This window comes from Myxocyprinus asiaticus, chromosome 8, assembly GCF_019703515.2.
Source record: "Myxocyprinus asiaticus isolate MX2 ecotype Aquarium Trade chromosome 8, UBuf_Myxa_2, whole genome shotgun sequence".
NCBI classification, from domain to species: Eukaryota; Metazoa; Chordata; class Actinopteri; order Cypriniformes; family Catostomidae; genus Myxocyprinus; species Myxocyprinus asiaticus.
Genome location: NC_059351.1, coordinates 53172587 through 53185720, shown reverse-complemented (window position 1 = coordinate 53185720; position 13134 = coordinate 53172587). Strand labels below are relative to the sequence as shown.

The 13134-nt window shown below is 35.8% G+C and overlaps 1 protein-coding gene across 1 annotated transcript in view; it reads right to left on the bottom strand.

Moving 5' to 3' along the window:
* Nucleotides 1-5222: 5222 nt before the first annotated feature.
* LOC127444813 (polymeric immunoglobulin receptor-like) overlaps nucleotides 5223-13134 on the bottom strand; it is a 41345-nt gene continuing 33433 nt past the window's right edge. Inside the window, exons 7-9 of the mRNA XM_051704354.1 lie at nucleotides 5800-5895; nucleotides 5651-5697; nucleotides 5223-5436 (exon numbers count right to left, since the gene is read on the bottom strand). Coding sequence (XP_051560314.1) covers nucleotides 5287-5436; nucleotides 5651-5697; nucleotides 5800-5895 — 293 coding nt within the window. The 3' untranslated portion in view covers nucleotides 5223-5286. The remainder of the gene's footprint in view (nucleotides 5437-5650; nucleotides 5698-5799; nucleotides 5896-13134) is intronic.

Sequence of the window (13134 nt, the reverse complement as noted above, 5' to 3'; positions counted from 1 at the left end):
TGGTGGCATGATTGTTGCAGAGAACTATAAAAATTACAATCAGAGAGAGAAGAAAAAGTCCTCCATACAGTATGTATATTGGCTCCTCATCCTCGTCTCCTCTTCCTCTCTGACACCTAAGGGCGCTCTCGTCCGCACCACGCGTTGTGTAGTACCGCACATGTTGTGTAGTATTGCTATTACCGTTATCACTTTTGGGAGTAAAGAGCAGATCTCCCTTTGATAGATGAATGTCCCTAAAGCGCAGCTCCCACGCGTCTCCTTACATTCCTCGTTATATTCCAATAATGCTTGCTGTCATTAGCAGGACCACACACAGGGTCTCCGCTGTCTTCACTGATCATAAAAGCTTTAATCTCGACCCACAGAGCAAATTTTGAAAACAAAATATTAAAATGCACATCTGATGAACGAAGCAGTGACTGTGTAAAATAAATATATTGCTAAGATCAATCGTTATTGGGAAACGCAGCCCAGTACCGCCGCTTCATACACGCATATTATGCAGTCTGCGTAGGGCACCAGCTCCCTAGGGAGGCTCCATCTTACCCTAGGAGGGGCACCAGAAATTCCACCGGCTGCAATTCCTCCCAGTTTTACTTTATTCAAGAACCCAATAGCAGTTGCGGAACATAGAGGATCCCCTCGTAGCTCGCAGCACATCAGATAATCACCTCATGCACCCCACAACAGTTTTTTAATAGAAACAAAAGACTCCTATTGCGCTATTCACATTGGTTCTGAAAAATCGCCCTCCGTCAATCCTGTTTTTTTTTGTGTGTTTTTTTTCGGAGAGTAGCTGCTAAAAATAGCAGCGAGGTTCGCAGTTCGTTTGGACTAAGCTCGTAGTAAAATATCACATAAAAAAGACTCTTTTCTTAATACGAGTGTAGACAAAGGAAGTGCAGAACCTCACTGCTATTTTTATTGCAAGTGTAATATAACAAAGTTCCTGTAACGGTGCTCTTTTCAAACCATTCACAAGAAATCCTCAATTCAAAACAAATATGCAATTATTTAAATAAAGACAGTGAGCCCATGTTTTCTTTTATATTATTTTTAATATTATGCATCATATTTTATACTATACATGTATACATGTACATTATTCCACGTGTATTTATATCACTGTGTTACGGGCCCCCTTTCTACGTCTAGGGGCTGGAAAGGAGGGTAACAAAATGTGAGGAGAGAGAGAGAGAGAGAGAGAGAGAGAGAGAGAGAGAGAGAGAGAGTATGAAAAGTATGAAAATGTAACAGGTTTTATTTAACAAATTGTGGGATATATACACACAAGGCTTCAGGAGGGGAAACGGACAAAATAAGACTAGAGGGTTTTAAAAACACCTTTCATATTTTCAAAATAAAAGAGAAAATAAAGTCACAAATGCATCCCTTACTCCTTCTCTATTCAAAAACAGGAGAAAACAAGGGGTCTCAAATAAAAAAAATGTCATCCACCTCCCTACAGATGATCCCACAAAAAAAGGCTTTAGCAATAAATTATGCAAAAAAAAAAAAAAAAAAAACCTTCGGCACACAGGCTCGTACTATATACACCTATATACACTATGTAAAAAATAAGCTACTTGTAACTACCATACACATTTAAAATGGCTGGTTGTAACACTACTCACACACTCAGGGCAACTACTAACCTTACACAAACCGAGGTTAGCAGAAAACACACAGCGTATCTTTTCACTGTCCACTTTAACACTACAGGTAACACAATAACACACATGGGAAAAACAACAATGAGCGCTGGGACCAGAAGATGACAGTTTTTCACAAAGGAATAATCTTAAAATAGTTCTTTTATACTCCTCCATTCACCCCTTAACGAGCTGGAATACGGATCAGGTGACACTCATGATCTTGTCAAGTGGATAGTAGGAGGAGCAACAGAGAAACACAAACACAGAACATAGGCTGAAACAAGCACCATATCTCACACAACAGTTCGGGAGTCCGCCGGAATATACTTGTAAAATACCTGTGCAAATATAAAGAAACAGGATGTTATGCAACAGTGCCTTTTACTCATCTCACTCGCATAAAAAAACACATATTACATTCCTCAAAATGCATCAAAAACATACAAATAGCATAATGAAACAGTTATGCCAAATTAGCTAAATAAAAGCTTTAAAAGCGTTCAATATATTTATGTCTGATGATTGAATGCTGAATCGTCTTAGCAGTGGACAACACGATCGCATGTGAAGTCGGCATGGTGTTTCCGATAGTTTTGGTACCCTAGGATCGGCGACTGTATGCCGACGCGATGCAGCATTCTTTTCAGATATGTTTGCTGTGGTTTCAATGTATTTACTTTTCCACCCAGCACGATTGGCAGCGCGTTGCATCAGCTGCGTGAGAGACAAAGCCAGACAGTAACCACTTTTGAATAATAAGTGATGAGCATGATTCTGAGGTTTCACTTTTCCCTCTAACATTACTTTTTTACTCCACTAATGGTTAAGGTAAGGTTTGGGTTGGGGGATAGAATCTATAAATATATGCTTTTCTCTTCATTGTATAAAGTCCTGTAAAGCTGAAAACAACATGCTTCACTACTAGCTTTTGGCGACCACTCCTGGACATAAATGGAGCTCACATGTGCCCATATGCCTTACAAGACTTACCGCTTTGGCCACTGGGGGCAGTGTTCAGTGTTTTCGGTCAACGTATACCGATTTTGATGAAAGAAAAATCTGTCTACTCTTTACGATTTCACTGTGTGATCAGGCTGCAGTGGAAACAAGTAGAACAGCAACAGTGCCGCCTACTGTATACAGGGGTGAAATAGTTTTTAGTTTCATGTCTTTAGATCTCTGTCTGAACAGACCTTTCATCCAAAGTTCGTCTCGCAAAATGGCACGATTTTGATGTGACCAGACCTTAACGCCAGTACAGTCTGTTAACCGATAACTTAACAACGTCCACGCGAAGACAGCAAGAAAGGAGGTTACGTAATTGACTCATTTCTATAAATGCACGTCAATTATTTAACTATTTTTTCATTATTATCTAACTGTCTCTCACTTTCATCTCACTAGCCTATAGCCTATTTCCCTAAGCAAATTCTGAACTTTCTATTGCAGCACTTTTCATGTCATTACCTCATTTGATGAAACAAACAGAATCAGTTTATATATGTATGAATAAAGGACAAATAAAATGCCGGCGTAAGAAAGAATCTTTGACTAAGTGAACAGAACAGCTTCAAACTCAAATGGTGCCATCACAGCAGCTCTAAGTGCACAACTCAGATTTCAAGAAAGCATAACGTATCAGATTTCAGCACCATGGACAGCAGCTGACAGTCAAACTTCAGAAAACTGCTGAGTAAAGTTTAGCACAAACTGGACAAAGAGTGAGTAAATGGAACCTGATCATCTACTTCCATTCAGATGTAAACAAGGAGAAACTCAGTTGGACCACTGGGATCATTTAACCGTCCATCCTTCAATTGAAAATGTTTCTTTAAGCACAGCTCATTTCTTCCTGATTCATTCCTTCATTTCATAATTATAGAAAGTGTAAATCAGTGTTGAATTCAGGTGATGAAAACAGAAGCTGCCTATACCGAAACATTGATCATGCAGTTTATGATGCAGGATTTAACAAAAGATAATATAAACAAAACAAAGACATTTAGCATACATTAGGCCTAATTCATATTTTCCTCTAGATGGAACCAGAAGATTGAATAAGACATCTAAACAAATGACTGCGTGTTTAGTGTGAATGATGACAGTGATCAGAGAATTATTATGACAAACTCTGAGTTAAGTGTCTGAAATATACACAAACATCATGACCAGAAGGTCAAAAAGTAGGCCTGTAACTCAAGAGATCATTATCATATCTGATGCCAAGACACATTACCAGCAAGATATTTTGATAGTGTGGCAAGCACATGAGATCTTCGGGAGCAATCCGACAGGGTCCAAAATTAACATTGTCACAACAGCCAATGTCGGAACAATGTCTGAAAAAAGGGTACATCAAAATAGGTTTGTACCTACGTCAAATTGAATATTTAGGTGTGCTTTTCCATAGAATATTTGCGCTGAATTCTTCCAAAAACCACGACACCAATTGTGGGGATTTTGATGTTTCGTTTTAGTGGCTCAGCACCTGAAAAGTGTTGCAAATATAACAGATAAAACAATTTAAGAAAGAAGAAGAAAAAAACCCCTCCTTATTAAACTTCGGATGATATATTCCAGTAATTCTGATGTAGTACAGTACATACCTAAAAGTTGACAGTCACAAAGCATTTTTAGTAGTTTGAATTGCTTTGATTTTATTCGCTTATGTTGCGTCAAATATAAAAACTAAATTAAGACGTCACTCCTTTTTACCTAGTTGCAAACCCTAAAAAGGTGCAGAGCAGCTTAACCGCCATGCATTACGCACTTATGTCGAGATAGTGGACTATCACAATGTTACACATGGTGATTTGAAGGCAAAACGCAACTCCACTGCGATTTATGAATCCTTTCTAAATGATCCAGTTGTTGAAACATTTATTTTAAGCTCATTCTCTAAGCAAGATTCAAGTGCTCATATGCTGAATGCAACAGGAGTGTCTTCCATCTTTTCAGTCCTGAAAGAGTTTTTCTGACTTTGGGATTTACACACAAATAAGCGTAAAAATATTCAGTGAAATTTAGAATGTATCTGACTTTAACAATGCAAATAAGAAATTAGAAATCGAAAAAGATGATAATCGTTATCATATAGCTTTAAAACTGTAAAAACGAATAAAAAAGAAACTCCATTACACTGAAAACACATTCGTGGATGAAGAAAAACAGCAAAGAAATTATAACATTCTTCAAATAAAATGTAGCAATAATAACGAATAAAATAATGAAAACAATGAAGCAATTCACATTTAATTTTTTCATTTGATTTTATCTTATTTTTTTATATGGTCCTTTTTTTTTTCTTTTTTTTTTTTTTTTGAGGTGGAAACTTTTTAAGTCCATTCTCACCAAAGAAACCATTTCCTGTTTATCACACCTAAGTGTTTCGGTGTTGCAAAGGTCACAAAGGTTTTGTCGGGTTAATGTCACCCAAAGAATGCATAAGAAAAATAAAAGTAGAAGCATTTCAGTGCACTGTGGCCACAATAACAAACAACTTTTAAACATTTTCAAATGAGTCTAAGATAAATACTTTTACTTTTTTATACACTTGTGCTGAACTGAAAACCAAATCAAACTATTTTTTTTTTCCAACTGGTGGAGCTCTGAATCTGTCATTGAGGAGTCATTTCAGTCTTGTGCAGTATCTGATAGTGGCATAATCATTGTGAATCTCCTCTTTCCTGAATGTGACTGTATCATCAGTGAGAGAATCTTCATGTTTGTGGAAACTGACAGCAGCATACAGGAGCCCATCAGAGGAGTTTGAGGGAAACTGTACAGTAGAGTAAAGAGGAGCTGATGAAGGATCTGAGAGAGAATCACGTCTGCTGTCTGCACAGGATGACTGAAATAAATACAGTATGGCAAACATATAGAAAAATATATATTTCAAACAAAGAGAACATACAAGCATTTACTATAAGTGCATGCATTGTACCATATGAATTCTGTTAACTCCCTTTCACAAAACACACACTGTAACTCACCGTTCTATTTGTATCTCTCTTTCTCTTGTCTGATGTTGAGGTGATTTCTGATGAACAAAAAACAAAATCAAGACATCAGTAAGAGAAGACACAAATAAATGCAACTGTGTGTGTGTGTGTGTGTGTGTGTGTGTGTGTGTGTGTGTCACCTTGTCTCTTGTGTCTTAATTTACAAAGAATCAGAGTGAATCCTCCAATCAGCAGCAGATTCACACACACACAAATGATGATGATCATGGAGAAATCTGAAAATGAAACTCACTGTTTTAATTACAGAAAACATAGATATGCATGAATGAAATAATACTGTATTTACACAAATATTCAAACTTATTACATTCATATCCAGTTTACACAGTCAACATTAAATATAAATTAAAAGCTCCTGTTTAAAGCACACATACAGTAGAAGCTCTTGATCTGAAAACATTTTCAGCCCTTTTAGTTCAACACAAACAGCTGTTTTAACAGTAAATAATAGATTATAAATAATATATTATATTTTTATAATATTAAATTTTTAAGTATTATAATGTATTTAAAAAATACCAGGGGTAAAGTTTGATCGTCTGTGCTTTCAGAGTTTTCATGCTTTTCTTTAATTATTTGTTGAAGCTGAATTACTCTGTAAATGATTTTCATTAAAATTTCTCTTCTGCAAAACTGCACACAACCTGTGATCTGCATCTTCTATTTGTGTGTCTCTCTCTCTGTTCACTCTTGATCATACTGGTGGTTTCCTGTATAAGTCTGTTAAACCTTCACAGTTAAAACTGAGACCCTGAAACATCTACTGCTTTCTGTGGTTTTGAGCTGGTGTGAAAACGGTTCTGATCATCATGAAAACACACAAAACACCTCCAGTGGAAACTTTGCAGCCAAGAGAAAGTCTAAGACTTGATACACCATCAAACCATGTGAAAAACTGTATTTTAGATGAAATTTACATCATTATTCTCTGTAAAAGCTTTCAATAATCGAATTATTGGTAGTTTGTTTTAACACAATATTTAAATCAGTCCCAAATGCATTACAACTTAAATAAATGAAGTGAAATCATCTCACCTCTTCTGATGTTCAGAATGACTTTAGTGATGACATCAGATCCACACCAGTATATCCCAGAATCCTCTTGTCTCAGATCAGTGATGTTTACAGTAAAGACTCCAGTAGATGCTTCATCACTTAAAGAGAATCCATCATCTCTGATTCTCTCCAATGAATCTCCATCCTTTACACACATTGAGGCTTGATGTCCTTTACAGAAGAAGTTCTGATGTTCATCATGATGTTTGCACTTGATTGAGATGTCGTCTCCTTCAATCTGATTCAAGATCAGCTCTGAAAAGAACAACAATTTCACTCCACACAGTTCAGGCACATGTAATATTCATATTGAGTTGTTCATGTCCCTCACCTTGTTTCCTGATAATGATCAGATGAGTGCAAAGATAATTCACGTCTCTTTCTAATGTCATTGCACAGCAGTATTTCCCAGCATCCTCTGCTGTCAGTCCAGTGATGGTCACAGTAAAGACACTTGCTGTGATGTCATCATTCAGAGTCAATCTGTCAGTCTTGGTCTCATTCTGGTCTCTCACAGTCTCAATGAGAGGATTTCTATCTCTAGTGGAGCACTTCCCCTTACAGAGATACTTTGACTTTGATTTATAGATCGGATCATAAGGACAGATGATCTCAACAGATTCTCCTTCATGACCAAATACTGGAGGCACTTCAAAGAAAGATAGAGAAACATTATTATGCTTATACTGTACAAATTAAAGTAATTGAATTGTCTGTTTTACTCACTGATGAGGTTGAGATGAACTTCAGTGGTCAGAGAGATGAAAGTCAGATGTTCTTCACTGGTTTCTGTTCCACACCAGTAAACTCCAGCATCTCTCACTGTCAGATTACTGATGCTCACAGTAAAAACTCTTGCTTCATTTCTCTCAGATAAAGAATTCATTTGTGTCTCTTCAGATGTGTTGACAGTTTGACAGATGTGATCATCATCCTCTTTACAAAAGTGTGTTGAACTGACTTCATGTTCCTCTGGGATCTGACAGGTGATGTTCACTTCCTCACCAAGATAAATAGATTTATTCAACTGCTGTGTCAGTTCTGAATCATAAAAAAATAAAACATACATTGAAATATACTAAATACTTTTAAACATGTTAGAGAGTAAATAATTAAAGTTTCTCACCCTCTTTGACGTCCAGTGTGACTTGAGTAACTCTGTCAGTATATTGAGATACATTGACTCCACACCTGTATGTTCCAGCATCTCCAGCATTCAGATCTCTAAAGAACACCATCAAGACTCCTCCTCTGGTGTCATCATATAAAGAAACATCTCCATTTTCCATCCATTTATCCTCAACTCCTGGATACTTCCTCTCAGAACATCCCTCATCTGATTCTTTACAGATATATTTTGGGTTGGTTTTGTACTGAGGGTGTTCACACTTGATGATGATCTGACCTCCTGAGTAACCGGTCACTCTATATGAACCCACTTTATCTGACAATCACAAATATCAATTATGCTTCATCAGATCTGCCACAAACACATACTGTATGAACTTAAACTATATCTAACTGAGAGTTTGTTTTACTCACTCATAATGTGTAGATGGACAGTAGTAGTAATAATGAAATAACTAAATGAGAGTCCTTTGACCTGAACTGCACAGAAATAGACTCCTCCATCACCTGGTGTCACTGTATTAATTTTCACACTGAAGAGGTTTTTCTCTTTGTTATTAGAAACACTGAATCTTTCATTTTTACTGCCTGCAACAGTGTTGTAGATCACGTCACTGTAATCTTTCCTTTTTATTAGAAAGATCTTAACATCTTTCTTATGAATCAATGAATATCCACAGCTGAAGAACAGAGTTTCCCCACTTTTGGAATTTACTCGCTGCGACACTCCACAACAAGAATCTGTCATTCACATGTAAGAATATATGTATTGTATACTGTATATCTTGTAGTTTTGAAAAGGAAGCTTCATAACAAAAACATTTTGATCTTAAATTGACTCACCCTCCACAACGTTTAGATTCATTTCAGTACACCAAAAACCATCAACTCCAACAAGATATTTCCCAGAATCCTGTGTGTTTAGTTCTCTGATGAATATCATTAAGTTTCCACGTGTATCACGAAACAGAGAGAATCTTCCTTCATTCAGTTGATCAGGTAAGTTATTGTCTATAAGATTGTTCCGCCTGCCCTTTTGCTGCTTATGTAGGTACTTCCGGTTATTGGACCAACGGCTCCCAGAATCAACAAGAACACTTCCTCCAGAATATCCAGTTACATCAAGGCTTCTTGCTGAACCTGTCAATCAGATTCATACTGTTATCAGAAACATCATTAAAGATTACTAATCAATCACTGCATTCTGAACGGAATGGTAATAGCTAACTATACATCATCTTTCCAGTACTGAAAGAGAAGTGTATTGACCTGAGATGAGGTAGAATGTGAAGATGATGAAGATATTCATTGTGAGTTGAGTTCAGCTTCACAGCAGCTCTGATTCTCCTCACAGGATGTTTGTCTTCTTTATGCTGAATGTTCTCTGTGTGTATCTGTCTGTCTCTACATCTGTCTGCTTTAGTTACTTCCTTTTTATTCAGCTCTTTATCAGTAATGATCAGATTTACTGGCCCCTCCCACCATCACCATTCACTCAATATACATCAAAGAGAAACAGCGACCTTTAGCGGAAGTGATTGAACATGTAATACAGTTCACAAATAACGTAAGCAGATCAGATTACATGGGTAAAGGTTTTTACTAAAAGATTCCTACTTCAATTATCCTGGCTGAATACCCAGACTCTTCATAAAATAATAATAATAATAATAATAAACTGTTCATAAGATGACTGTTTGAACTTGAGCTGTTTCTGTAAATTAGCTAAAGTTGCAAAATTGTTGTGTGTTTTTTTCCTTCATATTCACAGCGTGTTAAAAACTTTATGACTATCACACTCTGCACAGCCTAAGATTATCTAGTCAATCATCAGTGACAATAGGGGGAACCAATATTCACCAGGAATGTGGACCTCTTCTGGTTTAAGCCACTTCCAGCTATTTTACAGATACAAAAAATGCTAATTTATGCTGCTTTATAATGCAGGCTGGCAATATGTGTCATCATATTATTATATTTAATGATTATTTTCATGAACACCTTGGATTTCTGTGCATATATTTTTACAGTTTATCACATTTTGCCATTGTTTCATCATACACTGTTGCACAGGCTGAATGAATGAGAGGGCAGGTGCTGAAACGCTCAGCTCCATCTGTCACAGCTACCACAAACTTTACACAACCAGGAGAGAGAGTGAAATAGAGAGCACAAATACAGCTGCACTTTTAATGCATCTTCAGCTTTCATTGCACCAAAACTGCATCTTGTTTCATCTTATCAAAATAACAAACATTGTTACATATAACATTATTATCTCATTTCTTGTCAGAGAATATTCTCTTTTTCTTTATGGTGTATAGTAGCACACAGTTCAGTAACACACAGATCTTGTGTTCAGTACGGCTAATGAAACTGAAACATACAGTATAAAAAATAAATGAAGGCAACTTTGGAGATTTTGCAGTTAAATATGAATTGAGGTTTACATGGAGAAAAAATAAATAAATACTGCATCATCACACTTTTGGCAAAGTAAAAAGCATATTTTATTATCGCCTCTTCAATACAACACACAGCAACAACAAGTGAATGATCTACTTACTCTTTTACTATAAATGAGAAAATGATCTGACAATAGCATGTCATTCTGCTATACAACATATGGGTGTGTGAAAATTTGTGAGCTTATGTTTATGGTTAGTGACAGAGGAACTCTGTCACACTTGCTGGAAATGCATACCAGATACCACACATCAGTTCATTATTAGAGACTCAATGATCTGAATTATATCATGTTAAATATGCACTGAAGCTGTGGGAGCAGATTGAGAAATACTGTCCTGTCACTTTAACACACAGCTGTGGATTCAGCACCATGGACAGCAACTGACAGTCAAACTTCAGGAAAACTGTTGAGGAAAGTTTAACAGCACAAAATCAACAAAGAGTAAGTAAGTTGGAAGTTGTTTATCTATTCAGTCTTTTCAGATCTAAACTCAGCCATACTGCTGGGGTCATTTAACCATCCTTCAACTGTTATTTTTAAAGCACCTCATTCCTCCTGATTCATTCATTCATGACTTCTTTTCATATTTATGTAAAGTGTAAATAAGTGTTGAATTCAATTAATGAAAACGGAAGCTGCCTACCAAAACGTAAATCATGCATTTTATGATGCAGTATTTGACAAAACATAATATAAACAAAGGCAAGATATTTAACATACATTAACTTATATTTGCCTCCAGGTGGAGCCAGAATATTGAATAAGACATCTAAACAAAGATCTGCGTGCTCAGTGTGGATGCTGAAAAGTGATCAGAATTCGGAAATCAGAATTATGCACAGAGGTCATGACCAGGAGGTCATAAGTTTACAGTATAACTTGAAATTTTTGTCTGATGCATAGACACAGTACCAATATTCTATTTAGTGAGACTAGAGTACATTTTTCTCAACGTGAGATCTTTACAAGCAATCAGACTGGGTGCAAAATGAACTTTGTGATAACAGACAATATTTGGACAGCTGAAGAAAAATAATTCTACCATAAAAACTCTTAGAATTAATTAGAATAGATAATTAGATACATTAGAATTATTTTGAATATAGTGGTAAAATAGTTCTACAGTTCAGCGCTTAGATACACCAGTAAACTCATTGTTTATACAGTACTCTTGCAGAAGGATCAACTATGCTGATATGATGCATCTAGCTCTTGCAGAAGTGTGAGCATTGTATGTGCAATACCCTTGCAGAAGCCTAAACATTGCTGTGTGATGCATCCGGCCCTTGCAGAAGGGTGAGCATTGTTTGTGCTATATGTAAGCAAAGGATAATAATGCTTTTGCGAAGCGTATAAACCATGCAGACGAGTGAGCACTGTTTGTGCAAAAGCCCTGCAAAGATAAACAATGTTTTGCCATTTATTTTATTGAACTCCTGATAAAAGGTGTGCATAGATTGTGTAATACTCATGTGAAATGGGTAAGTAGTGAATAAGATAAAGCAAAAATACTTTAAGATACAGTAAAAGAGTAAATTATGATAAATGCAACAAAATGCAGACCAGGAATGTCAATCATATGATTACCAGCAGTGAGGTCATGTATGATACTGAAGCTTCAAAGCTTGTGTCAAATAAAAGCATGTTTCTCATTGCAGTGTGTATCAGAGCTTGATTTGTTTAGCAAAAACCACTTGGTCTATTCATTAGACTGAATGTTTGGTATTTGATTCAAAAGAAGCACTAATCCAGCACAGGTTTTTATCTCAATAAAGTTACATAAATACCTCCAATTACCTGCTACTAATATGTTACAGCCCAGACCCCAAGAACATTTATTTACTAATCTCTACTTTTGAATGAACAGTTAGTCTATTAACCCATCACATTATTTAACATTATTTCAAATATGTTGAACGGTGCAAACAACAAAATAGCATTGACCATATTTCTTCAAAATCAAATATAATGTTGTCAAAGGACACAGAATGATTTAGTGTGCTTTATGTTTTGACCAGCAGATGGCAGTAAATTGAATTGTGTACGGAAGCCTTGAGTAATGAAACTTTGAGAATTTCACATGTGAATTATATTTTTAAATGTGAGATAAAGCCCCATTGCCTCAAAAAACTGCATAATCCTATCAATAATTAAAATTATTAATAATTTACAGTTAACCCATATTAATACAAATACTTTCGCAGTAATGTTGCCAAAATGAATAATAAAAAAATAAAAAAATAGATAAAAAAACATGTTAATATAACTGTAATACACTCTTGATTTCATTGGATTAGTTCTTCTATTAGAGCAGCAATATGCATTGTTTGCTGTTAATTGTAATGCAGAAATGCTGATGAGCAATTTCCTACCACTAGACAACAACTGGTACTTCCACGATTGTATACAAGCTTATCACAATGCAACACATGTAGTGAATCTTTGAACGTTTTGACAAACAAAGTTGCGAAGCACGTGATTTGTGAAATCTGATCCGGTAATTAACATGATTATTTTAAACTGATCTGAATGCAGTGGGAGAATCTCAAATGTTTTCAGTCGTGATACAGTCACTTCTGCCATCAGAATTTACATACAAATTACAAAAACAATATTCAGTGGACTTCAGAGTGTATTTACTGTCAAATAAAAATGCTAATTCAACAACTACAATTCAAAACAAATAACTTACAATGAATGATTATAAGATTACATTGAAGATGAAAGAAAATCTTGTACAAAACAAAAACCATTATATTAAAACGATATTTAAATTTTAAATAATGAAAATAATTCAGCG